The sequence below is a fragment of the Erythrolamprus reginae genome, chromosome 4 (genome assembly GCF_031021105.1).
Source record: "Erythrolamprus reginae isolate rEryReg1 chromosome 4, rEryReg1.hap1, whole genome shotgun sequence".
In the NCBI taxonomy this organism is placed as follows: domain Eukaryota; kingdom Metazoa; phylum Chordata; class Lepidosauria; order Squamata; family Dipsadidae; genus Erythrolamprus; species Erythrolamprus reginae.
In genome coordinates this window covers 137,505,680-137,526,422 of record NC_091953.1, presented here as the reverse complement: position 1 = coordinate 137,526,422, position 20,743 = coordinate 137,505,680, and the positions used below count along the sequence as shown (strand labels likewise).

General features: G+C 44.6%; 2 protein-coding genes across 2 annotated transcripts in view; one reads left to right on the top strand and one right to left on the bottom strand.

Annotated features, from left to right (window-relative positions):
• The window catches only part of GTF2F2 (general transcription factor IIF subunit 2), a 68,512-nt gene that overhangs the window by 6,923 nt on the left and 40,846 nt on the right, over window positions 1-20,743 (bottom strand). Inside the window, exons 6-8 of the mRNA XM_070751399.1 lie at window positions 14,799-14,880; window positions 6,044-6,143; window positions 4,002-4,145 (exon numbers count right to left, since the gene is read on the bottom strand). Of these exons, the coding sequence (XP_070607500.1) occupies window positions 4,002-4,145; window positions 6,044-6,143; window positions 14,799-14,880 (326 nt within the window). The remainder of the gene's footprint in view (window positions 1-4,001; window positions 4,146-6,043; window positions 6,144-14,798; window positions 14,881-20,743) is intronic.
• KCTD4 (potassium channel tetramerization domain containing 4) lies at window positions 16,267-19,332 on the top strand. Its single transcript, XM_070751494.1, has 2 exons — window positions 16,267-16,344; window positions 18,535-19,332. The coding sequence occupies exons 1-2, from the start codon at window positions 16,267-16,269 to the stop codon at window positions 19,330-19,332; spliced, it is 876 nt and encodes a 291-aa protein (XP_070607595.1).

Below are 20,743 nucleotides of genomic sequence, written 5' to 3'. Positions count from 1 at the left end.
GTCAACTAAACAATGTCAGTTGGCGGGCCCCAGGGGAAGAGCCTTCTCTGTGGCGGCACCGGCCCTCTGGAACCAACTCCCCCCGGAGATTAGAACTGCCCCTACTCTTCCTGCCTTCCGTAAACTTCTCAAAACCCACCTTTGCCGTCAGGCATGGGGGAACTGAAACATCTCCCCCTGGGCATGTTTAATTTATATATGGTATGCTTGTGTGTATGTCTGTTAGTATATGGGGTCTTTTTTAAATCTTTAATATTTTAAATTTGTCAGATTATTTATGATTTGTTCCACGTGTTGTGAGCCGCCCCGAGTCTTCGGAGAGGGGCGGCATACAAATCTAAGTAATAAATAAATAATAAATTCTGCACGATCTGAAGTTTCCGAACACTTTTCAAAGGTAACCCCATGTAGAGAGTGTTACAGTAGTCGAATCTCGAGGTGATGAGGGCATGAGTGACTGTGAGCAGTGAGTCCTAAACAGCTACTCCTTCGATGCAGAGGAGGCAAGTGGATTGAGGCAAACTACACGGTGTAACGTTAGAACCATAGAATCATACAGTTGGAGTAGTCGGGTCCAACCCCCTGCTCTAAGTACTGCCCACAAGATCATATGCTGCAACGTCCTGCCTGTCAATGACTACTTCAGCTTCAACTGCAACAACACAAGAGCACGCAACAGATTCAAACTTAATGTTAACCGCTCCAAACTTGACTGTAAAAAATATGACTTTAACTATCGAGTTGTAGAAGTGTGGAACCTCAGTAGTGTCAGTCCCTAACCCCCAACATTTTTCCCTTAGACTATCCATGATTGACCTCTCCAGGTTCCTAAGAGGTCAGTAAGGGGCGTACATAAGTGCACCAGTGTGCCTTCAGTCCCCTGTCCAATTGTCTTTCCTTTATCTCATATATCTTTTCTTCCTTTCATATATCTTCTCCTCTATTTTTATATCTTTTGTCCTATCCTTTTCTTTATATATATTACTACATGTCTATTCTCTTCAATATGTATTGTGTATTGGACAAAATAAATAAATAAAATGCAGGATTCATTAAACCCAGAAAGATGACTGTCCAGTCTCTGTTTGAAGACGTCCAGTGAAGGTGAGCCCACCACTTCCTGTGGCAAACTGTTCCACCGGCTTGTTAGAAAAAAAATTCTGATATCTCATCTAAATCTCCTCTCTTGCAGTTTCATTCCATTGTTTCTAGTCCTTCTGTGGGCTAATGAGAACAATGCTGATCTCTCTGCTCTGTGACAGCCCTTCGGATATTGGTAGACAGCTGTCAAGTCTCCTCTCAGTCTTCTCCTTTGCGGACTAAACCTCCCGAGATCCTTTCACCGTTCCTCACCATCCTTGTAACTCTCCTCTGAACTTGCTCTAGTTTATCAATGTCCTTTTTAAATTGGGCCCCCCAGAACTGAACACAGCATTGCAAGTGTGGTTGTACCAAAGTACCATAGAGAGGAATAATTACTAAATGTGAGCGAGATTCTATGCGCCTCTTGATGCATCCCAGGATTGGGTTGGCCTTTTTTGCAGCTGTTTCACGCTCTTGACTCATGTTTAATCTGCGATCTACCAATATACCCAGATATTATTATTATTATTATTATTATTATTATTATTATTATTATTATTATTATTATTATTATTATTTCAGTACAACACAGCAAACGAGATCACTATGCTGGATTTCGTATTTCATCACCAGTCGCGCCCTTCCCAAGCACCTAAGACTGTGTGATGTAGCGGCGAATTATGTTTGCCGATCCCAGTAAAGCAGCCTTTTGCAATTGACAGATGGAGATTATGTCAATTCCGATGGTTTTCAGATGTCCGCTGAGATCCTTTGGCACATTATTATTATTATTATTATTATTATTATTATTATTATTATTAATTAGATTTGTATGCCGCCCCTCTCCGTGGACTCAGAGTGGTTCACAACAAAATAATACAGTATAACAAACCTAATATTAAAAAAACATTTAAAACCCCAACATTAAAACCATGCAACCCAATAATTCTATGCATAAACTATATATGCTTGGGCGTATCTTAATTCCCGCATTCCTGGCGACATAGGTGGATCTTTAGCAATTTACGAAAGGCAAGGAGGGTAGGGGCGGTTCTAATCTCTGGGGGGAGTTGATTCCAAAGGGCTGGGGCTGCCACAGAGAAGGCTCTTCTCCTGGGGCCCACCAGACGGCATTGTTTAGTCGACGGGACCCGGAGAAGGCCAACTCTGTGGGACCTAATTGATCGCTGGGATTCGTGTGGCAGAAGGCGGTTCCGAAGGTATTCTGGTCCGATGCCATCTAGAGCTTTATAGGTCATAACCAACACTTTGAATTGTGACCGGAAACTGATCGGGAGCCAATGCAGACCGCGTAGTGTTGAAGAGATGTGGGCAAATCTAGGTAACCCCACGATAGCTCTCGCGGCCACATTCTGCACGATCTGAAGTTTCCGAACACCCTTCAAAGGTAGCCCCCATGTAGAGAGCGTTACAGTAGTCGAGCCTCGAGGTGATGAGGAGGTGAGATCCTTCTCACCTGTGCTGCTGCTCAGACTTATTCCTCCCATTCTATATGTGCTGTTTTCGTTATTTTTGCCCAGATGTAGAATCCTGCATTTCTCTCTGTTAAATACCCTTCTGTTCGTATCAGTCCATTGTTCAAGCTTGTCTAGATCTTTAAGCCAATGTCCCTGGAGAGAATTACAGAAGGGATCCCCTGTAGAGACCTCTTTGCCGAGTGTTCAGTTGTGGTGGTGAACTTTCCACCGGCAGACCATATGGAGAAGGATCATCTACAGATGTTTTCGAATTACCATATTTTTCAGAGTACATAGAAACATAGAAGACTGACGGCAGAAAAAGACCTCATGGTCCATCTAGTCTGCCCTTATACTATTTCCTGTATTTTATCTTACAATGGATATATGTTTATCCCAGGCATGTTTAAATTTAGTTACTGTGGAGTTACCAGCCACGTCTGCTGGAAGTTTGTTCCAAGCATCTACTACTCTTTCAGTCAAATAATATTTTCTTATGTTGCTTCTGATCTTTCCCCCAACTAACCTCAGATTGTGTCCCCTTGTTCTTGGGTTCACTTTCCTATTAAAAACACTTCCCTGCTGAACCTTATTGAACCCTTTCACATATTTAAATGTTTCGATCCTGTCCCCCCTTTTCCTTCTGTCCTCCAGACTATACAGATTGAGTTCATGAAGTCTTTCCTGATACGTTTTATGCTTAAGATCTTCCACCATTCTTGTAGCCTGTCTTTGGACCCGTTCAATTTTGTCAATATTTTTTTGTAGGTGAGGTCTCCAGAACTGAACACAGTATTCCAAATGTGGTCTCACCAGCGCTCTATACAGCGGGATCACAATCTCCCTCTTCCTGCTTGTTATACCTCTAGCTATGCAGCCAAGCATCCTACTTGCTTTTCCTACCGCCCAACCACACTTCTCACCCATTTTGAGACTGTCAGAAATCACTACCCCTAAATCCTTCTCTTCTGAAGTTTTTGCTAACACAGAACTGCCAACACAATACTCAGATTGAGGATTCCTTTTCCCCAAGTGCATTATTTTACATTTGGAAACATTAAACTGCAGTTTCCATTGCTTTGACCACTTATCTAGTAAAGCTAAATCATTTGCCCTATTACAGATGCCTCCAGGAATATCAACCCTATTGCACACTTTAGAGTCATCGGCAAATAGGCAAACCTTCCCTACCAAACCTTCCCTATGTCACTATATAAGAAACACCTTAGTTTTTGGGGAGGAAAATAGGGAAAAGAATCTGCTAGTATGGGCTTCTATATAATTCTATGATTCCTCTTTTCCGACGCTGTACAACGTTCTTGCAACTGTCAGCTTATCCTTTAGTAAACTGTGATATTTTTCATTTGTGTTTTCTGGGATTGCACCCAATAAGGCTATTTGTAGTCTCGGCTCATGCGTTTATTTTTAGCGTTTACTTACCACGGGCTGTTTGGTTATATCCACCAAGTCTTTGATGTTGTAATACTGGTGTTTCTCAAAAGCAGAAAACAGCATGTCCAGCACTTGCTGCTTTTCAGCCCGGGCTCGTTTGCCATCTTCTTTTTTCTTCCTGTCGTACTCAATCTATGGATATTGAAATAACAGAAGGAGAAGGAGAAGGGGGAGGAGGAGGAAGAAGAGGAAGAAGGAGGAGGAGGAAGAGGAGGAGGAGGAAGGAGAAGGAGAAGGGGGAGGAGGAAGAAGGAGGAGGAGGAAGAGGAGGAGGAGGAAGGAGAAGGAGAAGAGGAGGAGGAGGAGGAAGAAGAGGAGGAAAAGGAGGAAAGAGAAGGAGAAGAGGAGGAGGGGGAAGAAGAGGAGGAGGAAAAAGAAGAAGAGGATGAGGGGGAAAAGGAGAAAAAGAAGAGGAAGAGGAGGAGAAGAAGAAGAGGAGGAAAAAGAAGAAAGAGGATGAGGGGGGAAAGGGGGAAAAAGAAGAAGAGGAAGAGGAGGAGGAGGAGGAGAAGAGGGGGAGGAAAAAGAAGAAGAGGAGGAGGAGAAGAAGAAGGAGAAAGAAGAAAAGGAGGAGGAGGAGGAAAAAGAAGAAGAAGAGGAGGAGGAGGAGGGAGAAGAAGAAGGAAGAAGACGAGGAGAAGAAGAAGGAAGAAGAGGAGGAGGAAGAGGAGGAAAGAGAAAGAGAAGAGGAGGAAAAAGAAGAAGAGGAGGAGGAAGAAGAGGAGGAAAAGAAGAAGAGGAGGAGGAAGAAGAAGAAGGAGAAGGAGAAGAAGGAGAGGAAGAAGAGGAAGAAGGAGAAAGAGAAAAAACATACTATTTTCAACCTGGGTCGGGAACATTGCTTAACCACAACAACCGAAATAATCAAACTCCCTCCTGTTTTATGGTCGCACAAAGAGGGATTTGGGGATATTTTTGGTTTCCCAGTTGCACTCTGCTTCGAGGCCGGAAGAGAGGGCAGCCAAGCGAAGCAGGGCAGAGCTGCGTGGGTCCTGCCGTAGCTGGGCAAAAGCTTCCAATGGCACCTAAAGTCTCCTTTCAGCATGCAAGGGCTTTCACTTAGTCTTAACAAAAGGAACTAAAGAGAAATTTCCTGACAGTCAGAACAATCAACCAGTGGAACAGAAGTTGCCTCCAGAAGGTGTGAAGGCCCCAACACTGGAAGTTTTTAAGAAGATGTTGGATAACCCTCTGTCTGAAGCAGTGTAGGGTTTCCTGTCTAAGCAGGAGGTTGGACTAGAAGACCTCCAAGGTCCCTTCCAACTCTGTTATTCTGTTCTGTTCTGTTCTACTATTTCTATTATTTCTATCATGTCTTCTGTCTTCTATTTCTATTCTCCTTTCTTTTTCTTTTCTTTTCTTTTCTGTTCTCATTCCATTATTCTATTATATCCTCTTTCTATTCTATTCCATTTGATTCTATTCAATTCTTATTCTTTTCGGAGAGGGGCGGCATATAAATCCAATAAATGAAATGAAATGAAATGAAATGAAATTCTGTTCTTCATTCCAATGTTTTCTATTCTATTTTATTCTTCATTTCTCTTATTCTATTCCTATTCTATTCTATTCCTCATTCCAATATTTTCTATTCTATTCTATTTTATTCTTCATTCCTGTCTATTCTTATTCCTATTCTATTCTATTCTATTCCTATTCTTCATTCCAATGTTTTCTATTCTATTTTATTCTTCATTCCTCTTATTTTATTCTTATTCCTATTCTTATTTTATTCTATTCTTCATTCCAATATTTTCCATTCTATTCTATTTTATTCTTCATTCCTTCTGTTCTGTTCTATTCTATTTCTATTCTCCATTCCAATATTTTCCATTCTGTTCTATTTCATTCTTCATTCCTCTTCCTATCCTATCAAATCAAATCCTCTCCAAAAGACACCAGTTCATTTAGCGACTGTTCAACGTGACAACGGCCCTAAGAAAACCAGTGACCATTGTCCGCTTTCCACACCCGTCGAAGGCATCGAGCGCCCGTCGGAGGAGCAGCAGCAAGGGTTCGGAGCCACTCACGTTGTATTGATGATTAGAGACCGGCTTGTAATTGGTGGTGACGGCCTTGTCCAGCTGCATTGTCCAGCTCACCGGCTTAGAGGATTCTTCTATCTGCAGCCTGAAGGAAGAAAGGGCAAAATCAGAGAAGGCAGAGACGGCAGCCGCATCCTTCGGATTGTCTAAAACAGTGGGTCTCAACCTTTCTAATGCCGCCACCCCTTAATACAGTTCCTCATGTTGTGGTGACCCCCAACCATAAGTCTAGCGCCCATTTTCCTAACGGAGCTTTAAAGTGATTGGCAGGAAAATCAGAAGGACCCCCACTGTAAATGCCTGATTGGTCGGATTGCAAAGATATGTATCAACATGCCAGAATAGAGTCGGGGTGGCACAGCAGGTAGAGCGCTGTACTGCAGGCTACTGAAGCTGACTGTGGATCTGGAGGTCAGCGGTTCAAATCTCATCACCGGCTCAAAGTTGACTCAGCCTTCCATCCTTCCGAGGTGGGTCAAATGAGGACCCGGATTGTGGGGGCAAGAGGCTGGCTCTGTTAAAAAAGTGCTATTGCTAACATGTTGTAAGCTGCCCTGAGTATAAGAAGAAGGGCGGCATAAAAATCGAATGAATGAATGAATGAATGAATGAATGAATGAATGAATGAATGAATGAATGAGTAAGTAAATAAATAAATAAAAGCATTACGTCCTAACACCATGGGAAATTTGTTTTTTTCCATGGTCTTAGGCAACCCCTGTAAAATGGTCGTTCGAACCGCAAAGAGGAAATTTGTCCAGGGTCAACTTCGGATCAGGCCTAACAGTATACATTTATAAAATTTTCTTATCTTAAGTTTCTATTTTCATTTAAACTATCATAGCGTCATCACTCCCAAAATTACATTAGTTGGCAGATTAAAATTGGCAGATTAAAATATAGAGGCGGCACATGGACATCCCTTTCAATCACCACCTATGACACACTTCGCATCCATGAATCTGTCTAATCCTGCCTTGAAGCTCTCCAGGCTGACAGCTGTCACGACCTCTTCTGGAAGGGAATTCCATCAACCAAGGACCCTCTCGGTGAAGCGATATTTCCCTTGATTTGTTCTCACTTTCTTACCCATGAGTTTAGGGAGGGCCCCCTTGTCCTAGTAATTGTGTGATAGAGAAAAGAATTTTTTCTCTATCCACCTTTTCTATTGCATGCCTGATTTTATACCCTTCGATCAAGTCCCCCCTTAAACGCCGTCTTTCAAGGCTGAAGAGACCAAGGCATTGCAACCTGGTTTCGTAAGGGAGGGGCTCCATTTCCTTGATCTTTGCCAAAACAACCGGCAAAACTTCGCATTAGGCATCTCTGCTATCGCGGTCACCAATGCGGGAGCTGAGAAATTCAATATACAATGGCCTTAATTGCCATTATTAATTGCTGCTACAGGTTTATCTACTGTAGCTGGGAAAGGGGGGGGAAGAAATCCCCTGGGGGGAAGTCAGTGTGATGTGGAACAGAGCAGATCTCATATGATTTGAGGTCAGATATATTATTGGGGTTAATAGGAAAGTGAACACAAGAACAAGGGGGGACACAATCTGAGGTTTGCCATCACGGGTTTAGGATTTCCAAAAGCACAATGCTTCAAACAAAACAAAACAAAACCCACAGGTACAGCATATGGGGTGCATTGCTCAACAGTAGTAACCGTGAGAGGGACCTTGGAGTCCGAGTGGACTATCATTTAAATAGGAGCCAGCCGTGTGCAGCAGCTGCCAAAAAAGCCCACACAGTTCTCGGCTGCATCAACAGAGAGAGAGAATCAAGGTCACGTGAAAGGTTAATACCACTTTATAAGGCCTTGGTAAGGCCACACTTGGAATCCTGCATTCAGTTTTGGTCACCACAATGCAAGAAGGATGCTGAGACTCTGGAAAGAGTGCAGAGAAGAGCAACAAAGAGGATGAGGGGACATATGCAGGAACTGGGCATGGCTAATTTAATGAAAAGAAGGACCAGGGGAGACATGATAGCAGTGTTGCAATATCTCAAGGGTTGCCACAAAGAAGAGGGAGTCAAGCTATTCTCCAATGCACCTGAGGGTAGAACAAGAAGCAATGGGTGGGAACTAAACAAGTAGAGAAGCAACCTAGAACTAAGGAGAAATTCTATCTATCTGTCTATCTGTCTGTCTCTCTGTCTCTGTCTCTGTCTCTGTCTCTCTCTCTCTCTCTATCTATCTATCTATCTATATCTCAGGGGTTGTCACAAAGAAGAAGGAGTCAAACTATTCTCCAAAGCCCCTTAGGGCAGAACAAGAAGCAATGGGTGGCAACTAAACAAGGAGAGAAGCCACTTGGAACTAAGGAGAACATTCCTGACAGTCAGAACAGTTAACCCGTGGAACAGCTTGCCACCAGAAGGTGTGAATGCCTCAACACTGGAAGTTTTAAAGAAGGTGTTGGATAACCATCTGTCTGAAGGAGTGTAGGGTTTCCTGCCTAAGCAGGGGGTTGGACTAGAAGACCTCCAAGGTCCCTTCCAACTCTGTTGTTGTTGTTATTACTACTACTATTATTATTGTTATATTGTTATTTTATTTATTTATTTATTTATTTATTGGATTTGTATGCCACCCCTCTCCGTTGTTGTTATTATTATTGTTGTTGTTGTTGTTGTTGTTGTTGTTGTTGTTGTTATTATTAACCACAACGCCCTTTGAAACAGCCCGGGGAGCTTTTCCCAAGCTAAACGTCTCCTGCACAGTCCAGATTGAGGCAGTGACTCATCCAAACGGCTCCTATTTTTCCCGACTTTTATTATATCAGGATAATAGGCATCTGCTAGTGACACATCCAAGCTGGAATGGGATCGAACAAGGCCAGGAATGCATTGGAGGAGGGAGGGGGGGACATGTTGGCAGGGAACAGAGGGGGGCATCAATTAAGTCAACCCCCCCTCTTGAAAAACCTCGAAGAACACCTAATTTTGTACTGGGAATTAGCAACAGCATTTCTCTAAAAAAACAAAAAAGTGGGGAAAAAATAAGATTACGTATTGATATTAGCGGATGTAAAAATAGAGGCGTGGGGGATAAAACCGTTGCATCGGCTACAGGCAGACGAAGGCTTTTAATTCAGAGGCTATAAATCTCACGGCATTCCACCAGTTAAGGCTATGGGTGAGAAATACCTGTTTGGGGGGAGCAGAATAAATAACATTTTAAACAATGTTGGGGTTTTAGCACGAGTTTTATGTTTCAGGACGGGCGGCATAGAAATGCAAATGAATAAAAATAAAACAAAATAAAATGTTGCCTGGGCTTCTTTGTCCAATCTGGCCTTAGAAGAAGGCAGCCCACCCAGCAAACCCTGGGAAACCACAGGGAGGGTGAAGGCCCTGTTTCCTCCCAGGAGATTTCTAGAGAAGCTCCACAGAGGCTTTTCTGGCCCTGTTTCCTCCCAGGAGATTCCTAGAGAGGCCCCACGGAGGCTTCTTCCCACCTTTTCTGGCCCTGTTTCCTCCCAGGAGATTTCTAGAGAGGCCCCACGGAGGCTTTTCTGGCCCTGTTTCCTCCCAGGAGATTCCTAGAGAGGCCCCATGGAGGCTTTTCTGGCCCTGTTTCCTCCCAGGAGATTCCTAGAGAGGCCCCAAGGAGGCTTTTCTGGCCCTGTTTCCTCCCAGGAGATTCCTAGAGAGGCCCCACGGAGGCTTCTTCCCACCTTTTCTGGCCCTGTTTCCTCCCAGGAGATTTCTAGAGAGGCCCCACGGAGGCTTTTCTGGCCCTGTTTCCTCCCAGGAGATTCCTAGAGAGGCCCCATGGAGGCTTTTCTGGCCCTGTTTCCTCCCAGGAGATTCCTAGAGAGGCCCCAAGGAGGCTTTTCTGGCCCTGTTTCCTCCCAGGAGATTCCTAGAGAGGCCCCACGGAGGCTTTTCTGGCCCTGTTTCCCCCCAGGAGATTCCTAGAGAGGCCCCACAGAGCCTTCTCCCCGCCTTTTCCGGCCCTGTTTCCTCCCAAGAGATTCCTAGAGAGGACCCATGGAGGCTTAGCCCCGTCTTTTCCGGCCCTGTTTCCTCCTATGAGATTCTAAGAGAGGCCCCACAGAGGCTTCTCCCCCCTTTTCCAGCCCTGTGTCCTCCCAGGAGATTCCAAGAGAGGCCCCACGGAGGCTTCTCCCCGCCTTTTCCGGCCCTGTTTCCTCCCAAGAGATTCCTAGAGAGGCCTCACGGAGGCTTCTCCCCGCTTTTTCCGGCCCTGTTTCCTCCCAGGAGATTCCTAGAGAGGCCCCACGGAAGCTTCTCCCCGCCTTTTCCAGCCCTCTTTCCTCCCAGGAGATTCCTAGAGAGACCCCACGGAAGCTTCTCCCCGCCTTTTCCAGCCCTCTTTCCTCCCAGGAGATTCCTAGAGAGGCCCCACGGAAGCTTCTCCCCGCCTTTTCCAGCCCTCTTTCCTCCCAGGAGATTCCTAGAGAGGCCCCACGGAGGCTTCTCCCCACTTTTTCGGGTTACAGTTTCGGAGGCTCGGCTTTGTAAGTGGAAAATGGTTCTTGAGAAGAGGCAAAAACATCTTGAGCACCCGATTCTTATCTAGAAAGGTTCGTAAGTAGAGGCGTTCGTAGGTAGAGGTAATCCTGTATACGGTAAATACTGCCATAAACATACGTCTGCAAAGTGTTTGATGTCCAATAGGGATAAGAATTAAAACAATGCGGTTTCGGCCGTGATTGACTTGTTTATGAGCATCCTTCCTCAAATCCGTCTTCACTGCTGCTACGGGCGGCTGAACATTTCAGGCGGGAAGCATCAACCAAGCCCCCCTCCCCGTGCAAAACCGCCCCCAACCCCTCCCCATGCAACCCACAGCCATCTGCCACTCTCCCTGCTTGGTCTCCCTCCCTTTGGCTCCCAGACGCTCAAATTTATTCCCAGCTGGAAACTGTCTGCACAGACACTGCACAGGGTTTGGGAAGAAGGCGTTACGTTTTCTCACCACTCGGGTGGGGGTGGGGGGATGTCCCTAAATCCCTCCCCACAGGACAGACAGGGGGAGGGCGGCCGGGTTCCTAGGATGGAGGGAGGGAAGGAAGGAGGGAGGGAGGGAAGAAGGAAGGAAGGGATAAAGGGAGAGAAGAAAGGAGGGAGAGGAAGGAGGGAAGAAAGAAAGAATAGGGAGAGGGAGAGAAGGAAGGAGGGAGGGAAGAAAGAAAGAGAGAAGGGAGGGAGGGGGAGAAGGAGGAAGGGAGGGGGAGAGGGAGGAATGGGGAGATGGAGAGAAGGAGGGAGGGAGAAAGGAAGGAGGGAAGAAGGAAGGAAGGGATAGGGAGAAGGAGAGGGAGAGAAGGAAGGAGGGAAGAAAGAAGGAATACAGATGGAGAGAAGGAGGGAGGGAAGGAGGCAAGAACAAAGGAAGGAATGCAGAGAGGGAAGGGAGAGAAGAAAGGAAAGAGGGAGGGAAGGAGGGAAGAAAGAAAGAAGGAATAGGAGGAAGAAGAGAAGAAAGGAAGGAAGGAGGGAAGTAGAGAAAAATTAAGGAAAGAAGGGGGAGAAGGAGGGAAGGAAGGAAGGAGAGGGAGGGGAGAAGAAGAGAAGACCAGAGATGGATGGATGGATGGAAGGAAGGAAGGAAGGAAGGAAGGAAAAAGGGAAGGGAGGGAGGGAGAAAAAGACAGACTTCTATAAAAGAGAGAGAGAGAGAAAGACGGTTGTCCCCAAGGTGCTTTTTTCAAAAGACATCTTGGAATCTGTTTTTTCTTGAAGACGTTTCACTTCTCATCTAAGAAGCTTCCTCGGTTCTTCAGCAGTTCCAAAATGGTTCCACTCATCCCTTTGCACTCTTCACGTGACCCTGAGGGCACAAGAGGAACCTCCAAGTGGCTAAAGGGACTCCCTGAAAGAGCGCTGACGACCAGATGATTGCAAGGAGTATCAATCCTTCCATTCCCCACTCATTGAGCCAGAACTGAGGAAGCTTCCTAGATGAGAAGCAAAACGCCTTCACGGAAAAAAAATCCCCAAAAGTCCAGTTGCCTCTCAAAAAAGCATCTTTGGGACAATTGCAGATAATATGGACAGATGGCAGCCCCATCCTCAACCGAGAGGTGTCAGGATTAGTACTGACCTGACGTAATATCGCAATGCAGGAAGAAGGATTGTAATTAATATCATGATTGTAACAAGTAAAGAATGCTGAGTCACCGTGAATCTACAGAACGTGCTGCAACCTGATTGGTGGATAAATGTATAAAATGTAATGCACCTTTGCATAGCTGCAGCTTGTGGTGGGTGGTTTGTTGTAGGTGGCTTGTTGTGAATTGTAGATGGCTTGTTGTCTGTATTGTGCTAGTAAGATGCCGTATTTTGCAGTGTATAAGATGCACGTTTTGCCTCTCTAAAAGAGGCTGATAATTTGGCTATGTCTTATAGTCTGAATGTAGCTTTTTTTTTCAGCCCTAACTAGCTGCTAACGATCTTCCCAGCTCTCACCTTGCATGCTCTTTCATTGTTACTCTCTACGAACAATGTTTTCCAAGCCCTAAGTCTTTGGAGGGGGTTTTTCATTGCTCTAACTTGTTCCAAATAAGTTTCTTTCCAGCCCTAACCGGGTGCTAACGATGTTCCCAGCTTTTACCCACTTGCAAGCTCTTTCATTGTTACTCTCTGCAAAGAATGTTTTCCAAACCCTGTCTTTGATTTTTTTTTTTCATTCTCTATTTACTCCAAATGTTTCTTTCCAGCCCTAACTAGGTGCTAACAATTTTCCCAGCTTTTACCGGCTTGCAGGCTCTTTCATTGCTGCTCTCTGCAAAGAAGGATGTTTTCCAAGCTCTATGTCTTTGCAGGGTTTTTTTATTACTCTAACTTGCTCCAAATAAGTTTCTTTCCAGCCCTAACCAGGTGCTAACAATATTCCCAGCTTTTACCGGCTTGCAAGCTCTTTCATTGTTACTCTCTGCAAAGAATGTTTTCCAAGCCCTCTTTGCAGGTTTTTTTTTTCAATGCTGTTACTTGCTCCAAATGTTTCTTTCCAGGTGCTAATGATGTTCCCAGCTCTTACTGGCTTGCCAGCTCTTTCATTGTTACTCCCTCAGAATAAAGTTTTTTAAAGCCCTAACCAGGGGATAAAATAATGTGCTGGAGCTGACCAGACTAAGGACGCTAGCCAGATGAATACCTGGTAAGCAGATTCTTTGTTTTCCTCCCCCAAAACTAAAGTCTTAAATTCCGGTGCAACTTATATTCTGAAAAATACGGTAGTTATAGTGTAAACAGATAGAATAGCTTTTGCCAGGAAGAAGTAAAATGTTTTCTCAAGAACTCCTGCTACGTTGTATTTATTCAAAACTCCAATCTTGGTCTGTAGCTGGCTGGTCGGGCTATACATCTTCGGCAAAACGCTCCTCTAACAAGAGGCCCAGGGCTCCGAGTTCGATTTCTGAAGGAATATCGGTGGTTGCAGATTGGAGAAGAAAACAGGAATGTTCCTGGGTCACAAATTAAATTTCATCTCTGCAATCCTGGCTGTCACTCCAAGGTGCTTTAATTTGAATGGGATTTAAATGACCTTTCACTCCAAGGTGCTTTAATTTGAATGGGATTTAAATTTGCAGCAGCTCTAAGTTCAAGTAGAGAAATCTGTTCAAATGAGTCTCCTCCGTTTTTTGATTTTTCTTTCAAGCCCAGATGAAACGGTCTTTATCTCAAGGAGAACTTTGAAGTGAGCGGTTCCAGGTAGAGGGGCCGCTTGGAAAGAGGACTAATGAAGCTCGCGCCACTCAACTACAAAGCGTGCCCAGCCTTTAATTTTCAGACCTTTGTTCTTGAAAAATGTAACTTTTAAATGGAAATATCTCTGTCTCTGTCTCGCTTTCTCTCTCCCTTTCTATCTCTCTATATGTCTATGTTTCTATTATAAATATTATATACAGTGATACCTTGTCTTACGAACTAAATTGGTTCCGGGACGAGGTTTGTAAGGTGAAAGGTTTGTAAGACGAAACAATGTTTCCCATAGGAATCAATGGAAAAACGATTAATGCGTGCAAGCCCAAAACTCACCCCTTTTGCCAGCCGAAGCGCCTGTTTTTGCGCTGCTGGGATTTCCCTGAGGCTCCCCTCCATGGGAAACCCCACCTCCGGACTTCCGTGTTTTTGTGATGCTGCAGGGGAATCCCAGCAGCACAAAAATGGGTGCTTTGCTGGCAACGGAAGTCTGAAGGTGGGGTTTCCCAGCGAGGGGAGCCTCAGCGAAATTGCAGCATCGCAAAAACACAGAAGTCCTCGAAACCCCACCTCTGGACCTCCGTGTTTTTGTGATGCTGTGATTTCGCTGAGGCTCCTCTCGCTGGGAAACCCCACCTCTGGACTTCCGTTGGCAGCGAAGCGCCCATTGGGATTCCCCTGCAGCATCGCAAAACCATGGAAGTCCGGAGGTGGGGTTTCCCATGGAGGGGAACCTCAGGGCAATCCCAGCAGCGCAAAAATGGGCGCTTCGCTGGCAACAGAAGTCCGGAGGTGGGGCATCCCAGTGGCGGTGGTTTGGGTTTGTAAGGTGAAAATGCAAAAAAATCTTAAACCCTTGGTTTGTATCTCGAAAACTTTGTATGACGAGGGGTTTGTAAGACGAGGTATCACTGTATTTGTTTCCATAAATTTTCACGGTCAAGGAAACCCACTTTACAAACCTTTTCACTTTAGCCACAGCAATAAGTTGTGGGGCTCAGTTGTAGTCGTAATTTGAGGATTTCCTTTGCAGAGAGTCTCGAGAAGAAAGCTCCCTTACCTTTTCAGCTTCATGTAACTCTCGTTGGCTGCAGGCCGGCATTCCGCCCGCTGGACCACAATTCCTTCCAGGGACAGTTTTTCTGCAATGGAAGGAGACCCGAATTAGCACCAAGATTTATTTATTAAACATACTGATAGGCCACCCGACTCCTGGATGAGATCTAGGGGGGGGGGGGGGGCGTGTTAAATACAGGAAGTCCTCAATTTACAACAGTTTGTAGTTATGACCGCACTGGAAAAAAAAGTGTTTTATGACCATTTTTCACCACTTTTCATACTGCATGTTGTGGCATCGACCGATTTGTTTGTATGTATGTATGTAACCTATCTATCTATCTATCTATCTATCTATCTATCTATCTATCTATCTATCTATCTATCTATCTATCTATCTATCTATTTATTTATCTACCTACCTACCTACCTACCTATTGTAAGTTATTAAAAACTCATCTTTGCCGCCAGGCATGGGGAAATTAACACACACACCAATTGTCAAGGTTGGTGTATGGGTTGATTGGATTGTGTGATTATTTTATTATAAGGGTTTTAAATTGTATTTTTTAAAATTGGATGTCTCCCAAAAGACTCTTCTTCAAGATTTTGCAGGATTCTTCTTTTTGGGTTGATAGGGAACCGGTTTATTCAAGAATTCTGATGAAATAAATCCCGATTATAAATAGAGGAGACATTCCCCAACGTTATAAAAAGAATCAATCTGCTTTTCTCGTGCAATACAGGTGCACAAAACTAGAAATTCGGTGTTTTCATGAAAGGGATGCCAGCACATGGCTTGGTTCCACCAGGAAAACAGGGCGAGGTAGCATAATTCACAGAAAGGATTTCGTTGTTAATAGAGCCGCTGTTTATAAGGGATCTGAATACGATTTGCAGGGCAAGGAATATACATTTTTTAAATCTGCTAATAAGAATAATCAGAACTGCAGAAAAAACGTATACTGCACAAGTCAAAAAGAGGGTCGTGAAAATATTGACTGACCCTTCTCATCCTGGACATAAACTGTTTCAGTTTCTACCCTCAAAACGTCACTACATACCAAGACAAGTAGACACAAGAACAGTTTTTCCCAAACACCCTCACTCTGCTAAACAAAGAATTCCCTCAACACTGTCAAACTATTTACTAAGTCTGCACTACTATTACTACTAATTTTTTCTCATCATTCCTATCACTCATTTCCTTCCATTTAGGACTATATGACTGTAACTTGTTGCTTATATCCTTAAGATTTTTATTAATATTGTTTCCTGATTGCTTATTTGACCCCTGTGACAATCATTAAGTGTTGTACCTCATGATTCTGGACAAATGCATCTTTTTCTTTTATGGACATTGAGAGCATATGCACCAAAGACAAATTCCTCGTGTGTGCAATCACACTTGGCCAATAAAATTCTATTCTATTCTATTGTACTTTGCACGTTAGCTTTCTTGTGCTGAGCTAATGAATAAAATCCATGGCATTAATTATGAGCTCTCAATAGAACTGGTCCATGATCCTCAGCAAAGGTTTCAGGTTGCAGTGGGTTGGGGGGGGGGTGTGGGAAGGAGAAGGGTGAGGGGAGAGAAACAAGAGGAAGGAAGGAAGGAAGGAAGGAAGGAAAACAATGAATGAAAGAAAGAGAAAGGAAAGAAAAGGGAAGGAAGGAAGGAGATAGGGAGAAAGAAAGGGTGATGAAGACACACAGAAAGATAGAAAGACAGGGAAAAAGAAAGGAGGAACAGAAAAAGAGGGTGGGAGAGAGAGGCAGAGGGAAGGAAGGAAGGAGAGATAGGGAGAGAGAAAGAAGAGGGTGGGGGAGAGGCATACAGACTGAGAGAAAGACAGAAAAAGAGAAAGAAAAGAGAGAGGGAAAGCAGGAGAGAGACAAAGAGAGAGAGAAAAGAAAGAGTGTGCTTTTTAACAAAACCGATCCATCTGTCGGGGTGTGTCTGGGCTCCTTCTGATTTTATCTACACCTCCGAGGGGTCTCGAAGGTCTTCGGCTGGCCAGTGTGTGTCCAACTTCCACAACTGGGTCAAGAAAGGTGATAAAATGGAGCGAAACCACCTTAACAAGAGTCTCGCTTAGCGATCGAAGTCGAGGACCACCTGTAGCTGGAAGAGCCCCTCTCCCAAGTTTGATTCCTGGTCCTTCATTCTGGCAAATAAGCCACGAGCTCCCTTCGTTTTAAAGGCTCATTCTTGTAATAGAAAGCTGCGGATGTTTATTGACTATTTGTGCTGTGGAAGTCTGGCATATATTCTCACCTCCTCTTAAAGAGATATCAGCCATCGATTTTTTCCCCTCTGCCTTACAACTTGGTGCAAATGTTTTACATTTTTGAAAGAAAAGTCAACCTTTAAAGCCACGGCAGCTAACCCGTCTTTCTCTCACCTTTCTCCTAACCTAAAGTGTTGGTAAAGTGTCACAAGAACAGAAGAACAAGGGGGCACAACCTGAGATTAGTTGGGGGAAAGATCAGAAGCAACGCGAGAAAACATTATTTGTCTGTAGATGCTTATTAGTAGATGCTTGGAACAAACTTCCAGCCGACATGGTTGGTAAATCCATAGTCACTGAATGTAAACATGCCTGGGATAAACATAGAACCATCCTAGGATAAAATACAGGAAATAGTATAAGGGCAGACTAGAGGGACCAGGAGGTCTTTTTCTGCTGTCAATCTTCTATGTTTCTATATGTCTCTTTATGTGTCCACTTAGGACTGTATGACTGCAACTTGTTGCTTAGATTTTTATCAATATTGATTGTTTCTTCATTGCTTATTTGACCCCTATGACAATCATTAAGTGTTGGGCCTCCTGATTCTTGACAAATCTATATTTTTTTTATATACACTGAGAGCAGATACACCAAAGACAAATCCCTTGTGTGTCCAGTCACACTTGGCCAATAAAGAATTCTATTCTATTGTATTTATCCACAGAAAGAGCAAACCCATTTGGGCTGAAGACAAACCCCATCCTTCAAACCTCTCCCTGTAAATCAAATTTTGCAGTAAAGTCCTTTATCCCCTCCCACCGTTGCAATTTGCAGGCAAAGTGTGGTGGGTTTCTATCGTAAATAACACCCTCAGAGGCTCCACTGTTCTCAGCAAATCGGGTTTCAAAGCAAGTCAATATTTTCACGGCTGCCTTTGTGTAGAGCGATGGACCCGACAACAATAGGGATGCAAAAGCTATGGAAAAAAATGAGACTTGAGCGGAGCAGGGTTGCTGTTTTGTTGCTGCTGTTGTTCGGAATGTTTACGAACCCCTTAAAAAGGTATCTTGGAGAGCTGAAGGCGAGCTCTTTAATTCCACCGCCCCCCAAAATCTGGGTTTCAGCCTTAAGGTGGCATTGTGGGCAAATCCACTTTCTTTCCATGGCAGAAACATTATCCTTTATAAGATAAATTCCGGGGACTTCAAAGAGGCAAAGAAAAGCCCACTTTTTCCTCTCCCCCCCCTTCCTTCCTTTCTCTCCCCCCACCTCCCAAAACCAGGAAGCCTCCTCTTCCCCTCACACAGTTAAATGCAAATTGAGATTTCCCCAGACCTGCTCCTTGCTAGCACACACAGTTCCTACGCCACCTACTGCAAAACTGCGCTGGCAAAGCTCATGCGGCTCCTTTCCCGAACGTGCTCCGAGGGGCTTTGGGGAAAGGCGCCTGTCCTCCTCCTCCTTGCGCCAAGCCGAGTAGCGAGCGACAGGTGGGCCCCGTCCTAGGAGCGACCCAAGGAGGAAAACCCACCGGGGGTTGGGGAGATGGAGAGCGAGAAAAAAGGCAGCGTGTCTTCGTGGTCGGAAGGCAGGGACCAAAGCAAACATCGGAGCATCATGTCTCCGGTGACTCTCAACGTAGGGGGCTACCTCTACGTTACCCAGAGGCAAACGCTCACCAAATACACAGACTCTTTTCTGGAAAGAGTGGTGACCGGGAAGATGCTCTGCCCGTTGGACGCGGAAGGCAATTTCTTCATCGACAGGGATGGTCTCTTATTCCGGCACGTCTTGAACTTCCTCCGCAACGGGGAACTGCTGCTCCCGGAGGGTTTCAAAGAGAACCAACTTCTGGCCCAAGAGGCCGAATTCTTCCAGCTTCACCCCTTGGGGGAGGCGGTGAAATCCAGGTGGGAGAAGGAACAGCTGGCATCCAGGGAAGCCACCTTTCTGGAGATCACCGACAGCCACGACCGTGCCCAGGGCCTGCGGATTTTTTGCAACGCGCCCGATTTCATCGCCAAGATCAAATCCCGCATCGTCTTGGTTTCGAAAAGCCGGCTGGACGGTTTCCCCGAAGAGTTCACCGTCTCTTCCAACGTCATCCAGTTCAAATACTTCATCAAGTCGGAGAACGGGACGCGGCTGGTTTTGAAGGAAGACAACACCTTTGTCTGCACTTTGGAGACGCTCAAGTTCGAAGCCATCATGATGGCGCTCAAGTGCGGCTTCCGCCTGCTGACCAGCCTGGATTGTTCGAAAGGGTCCATCGTGCACAGCGACGCCCTCCACTTCATCAAGTAATGAATTACTCTTCCTCTCCAACCCGGACGTAAATGGGCCCCAGCATGCTGCCTCTCGGTCTTGTTCCAACTTCCAAACGTCGCAAAAAAACCCCAACAGTTTCTTGGGCTCTTCCCAGAGCATTGCTGCTAATGACTTCGTTAAGAACTTACTATGGTATGTAAAATTGTAAACCAAATAATAATAATAATAACAACCCACCTGTGAGTTCGTTGTGTCCGTTTTTGAATCGCAACCAGCGTAATTATAATAATAATAATAATAATAATAATAATAATAATAATAATAATAATAATAATAATAATGGTGTTTATTAGATGTGAGACCACATTTGGAGTACTGTGTTCAGTTCTGGAGACCTCACCTACAAAAAGATATTGACAAAATTGAAGGGGTCCAAAGACGGGCTACAAGAATGGTGGAAGGTCTTAAGCATAAAACGTATCAGGAAAGACTTCATGAACTCAGACTGTATAGTCTGGAGGACAGAAGGGAAAGGGGGGACAGGATCGAAACGTTTAAATATGTTAAAGGGTTAAATAAGGTCCAGGAGGGAAGTGTTTTTAATAGGAAAGTGAACCCAATGACAAGGGGCCACAATCTGAAGTTAGTTGGGGGAAAGATCAAAGGCAACATAAGAAAATATTATTTTACTGAAAGAGTAGTCGATGCTTGGAACAAACTTCCAGCAAATCCACAGGGACTGAATTTAAACATGCCTGGGATAAACATATATCCATTGTAAGATAAAACACAGGAAATAGTATAAGGGCAGACTAGATGGACCATGAGGTCTTTTTCTGCCGTCAGTCTTCTATGTTTCTATGTTTCTATGTGATGGAAATCGAAGCTGGGGCTGCCTCCCTTGTTGTTTGCTTGCTTTTATCACTCCGGAGCCCAGCGATAGAACAGGCTGGTCTGCATTTTAGGGTGTCCAGAATGTGTGTCTGCTTGCTCAAGAATGATAAAAATGTGTTTTCTTTCGGACTTGTTCTTCTATCTCCCTGGCTTGGTTGCTGGTTCAAGAGAGGAAAAAAATGGGTTCGGGCTTTGCATTGGTTGAAATGTTACAATTTGCAGAGTGGTTGCAGGAATCATCAGAGAGGGGCGGCATACAAATCTAATAAATTGAATTGAATTGAATTGAATTGGGTTTGGCCAGTCTGGTGAAAAAGAAGGACCAGTGGAGGTGAAGTGAGGACAGTCTTCCAATATTTGACGGGCTGCCACAAAGAGGGAGTCAAACTATTCTCCAAAGCACCTGAGGGCAGGACACTTTAGCAATGGGTGGAAACTAACCAAGGAGAGAAGCAACTTAGAACCAAGGAGAAATTTCCCGACAGTGAGAACAATTAAACAGTGGAACGACTTGCCACCAGAAGTTGTGAATGCTCCAAAACTGGATGTTTTT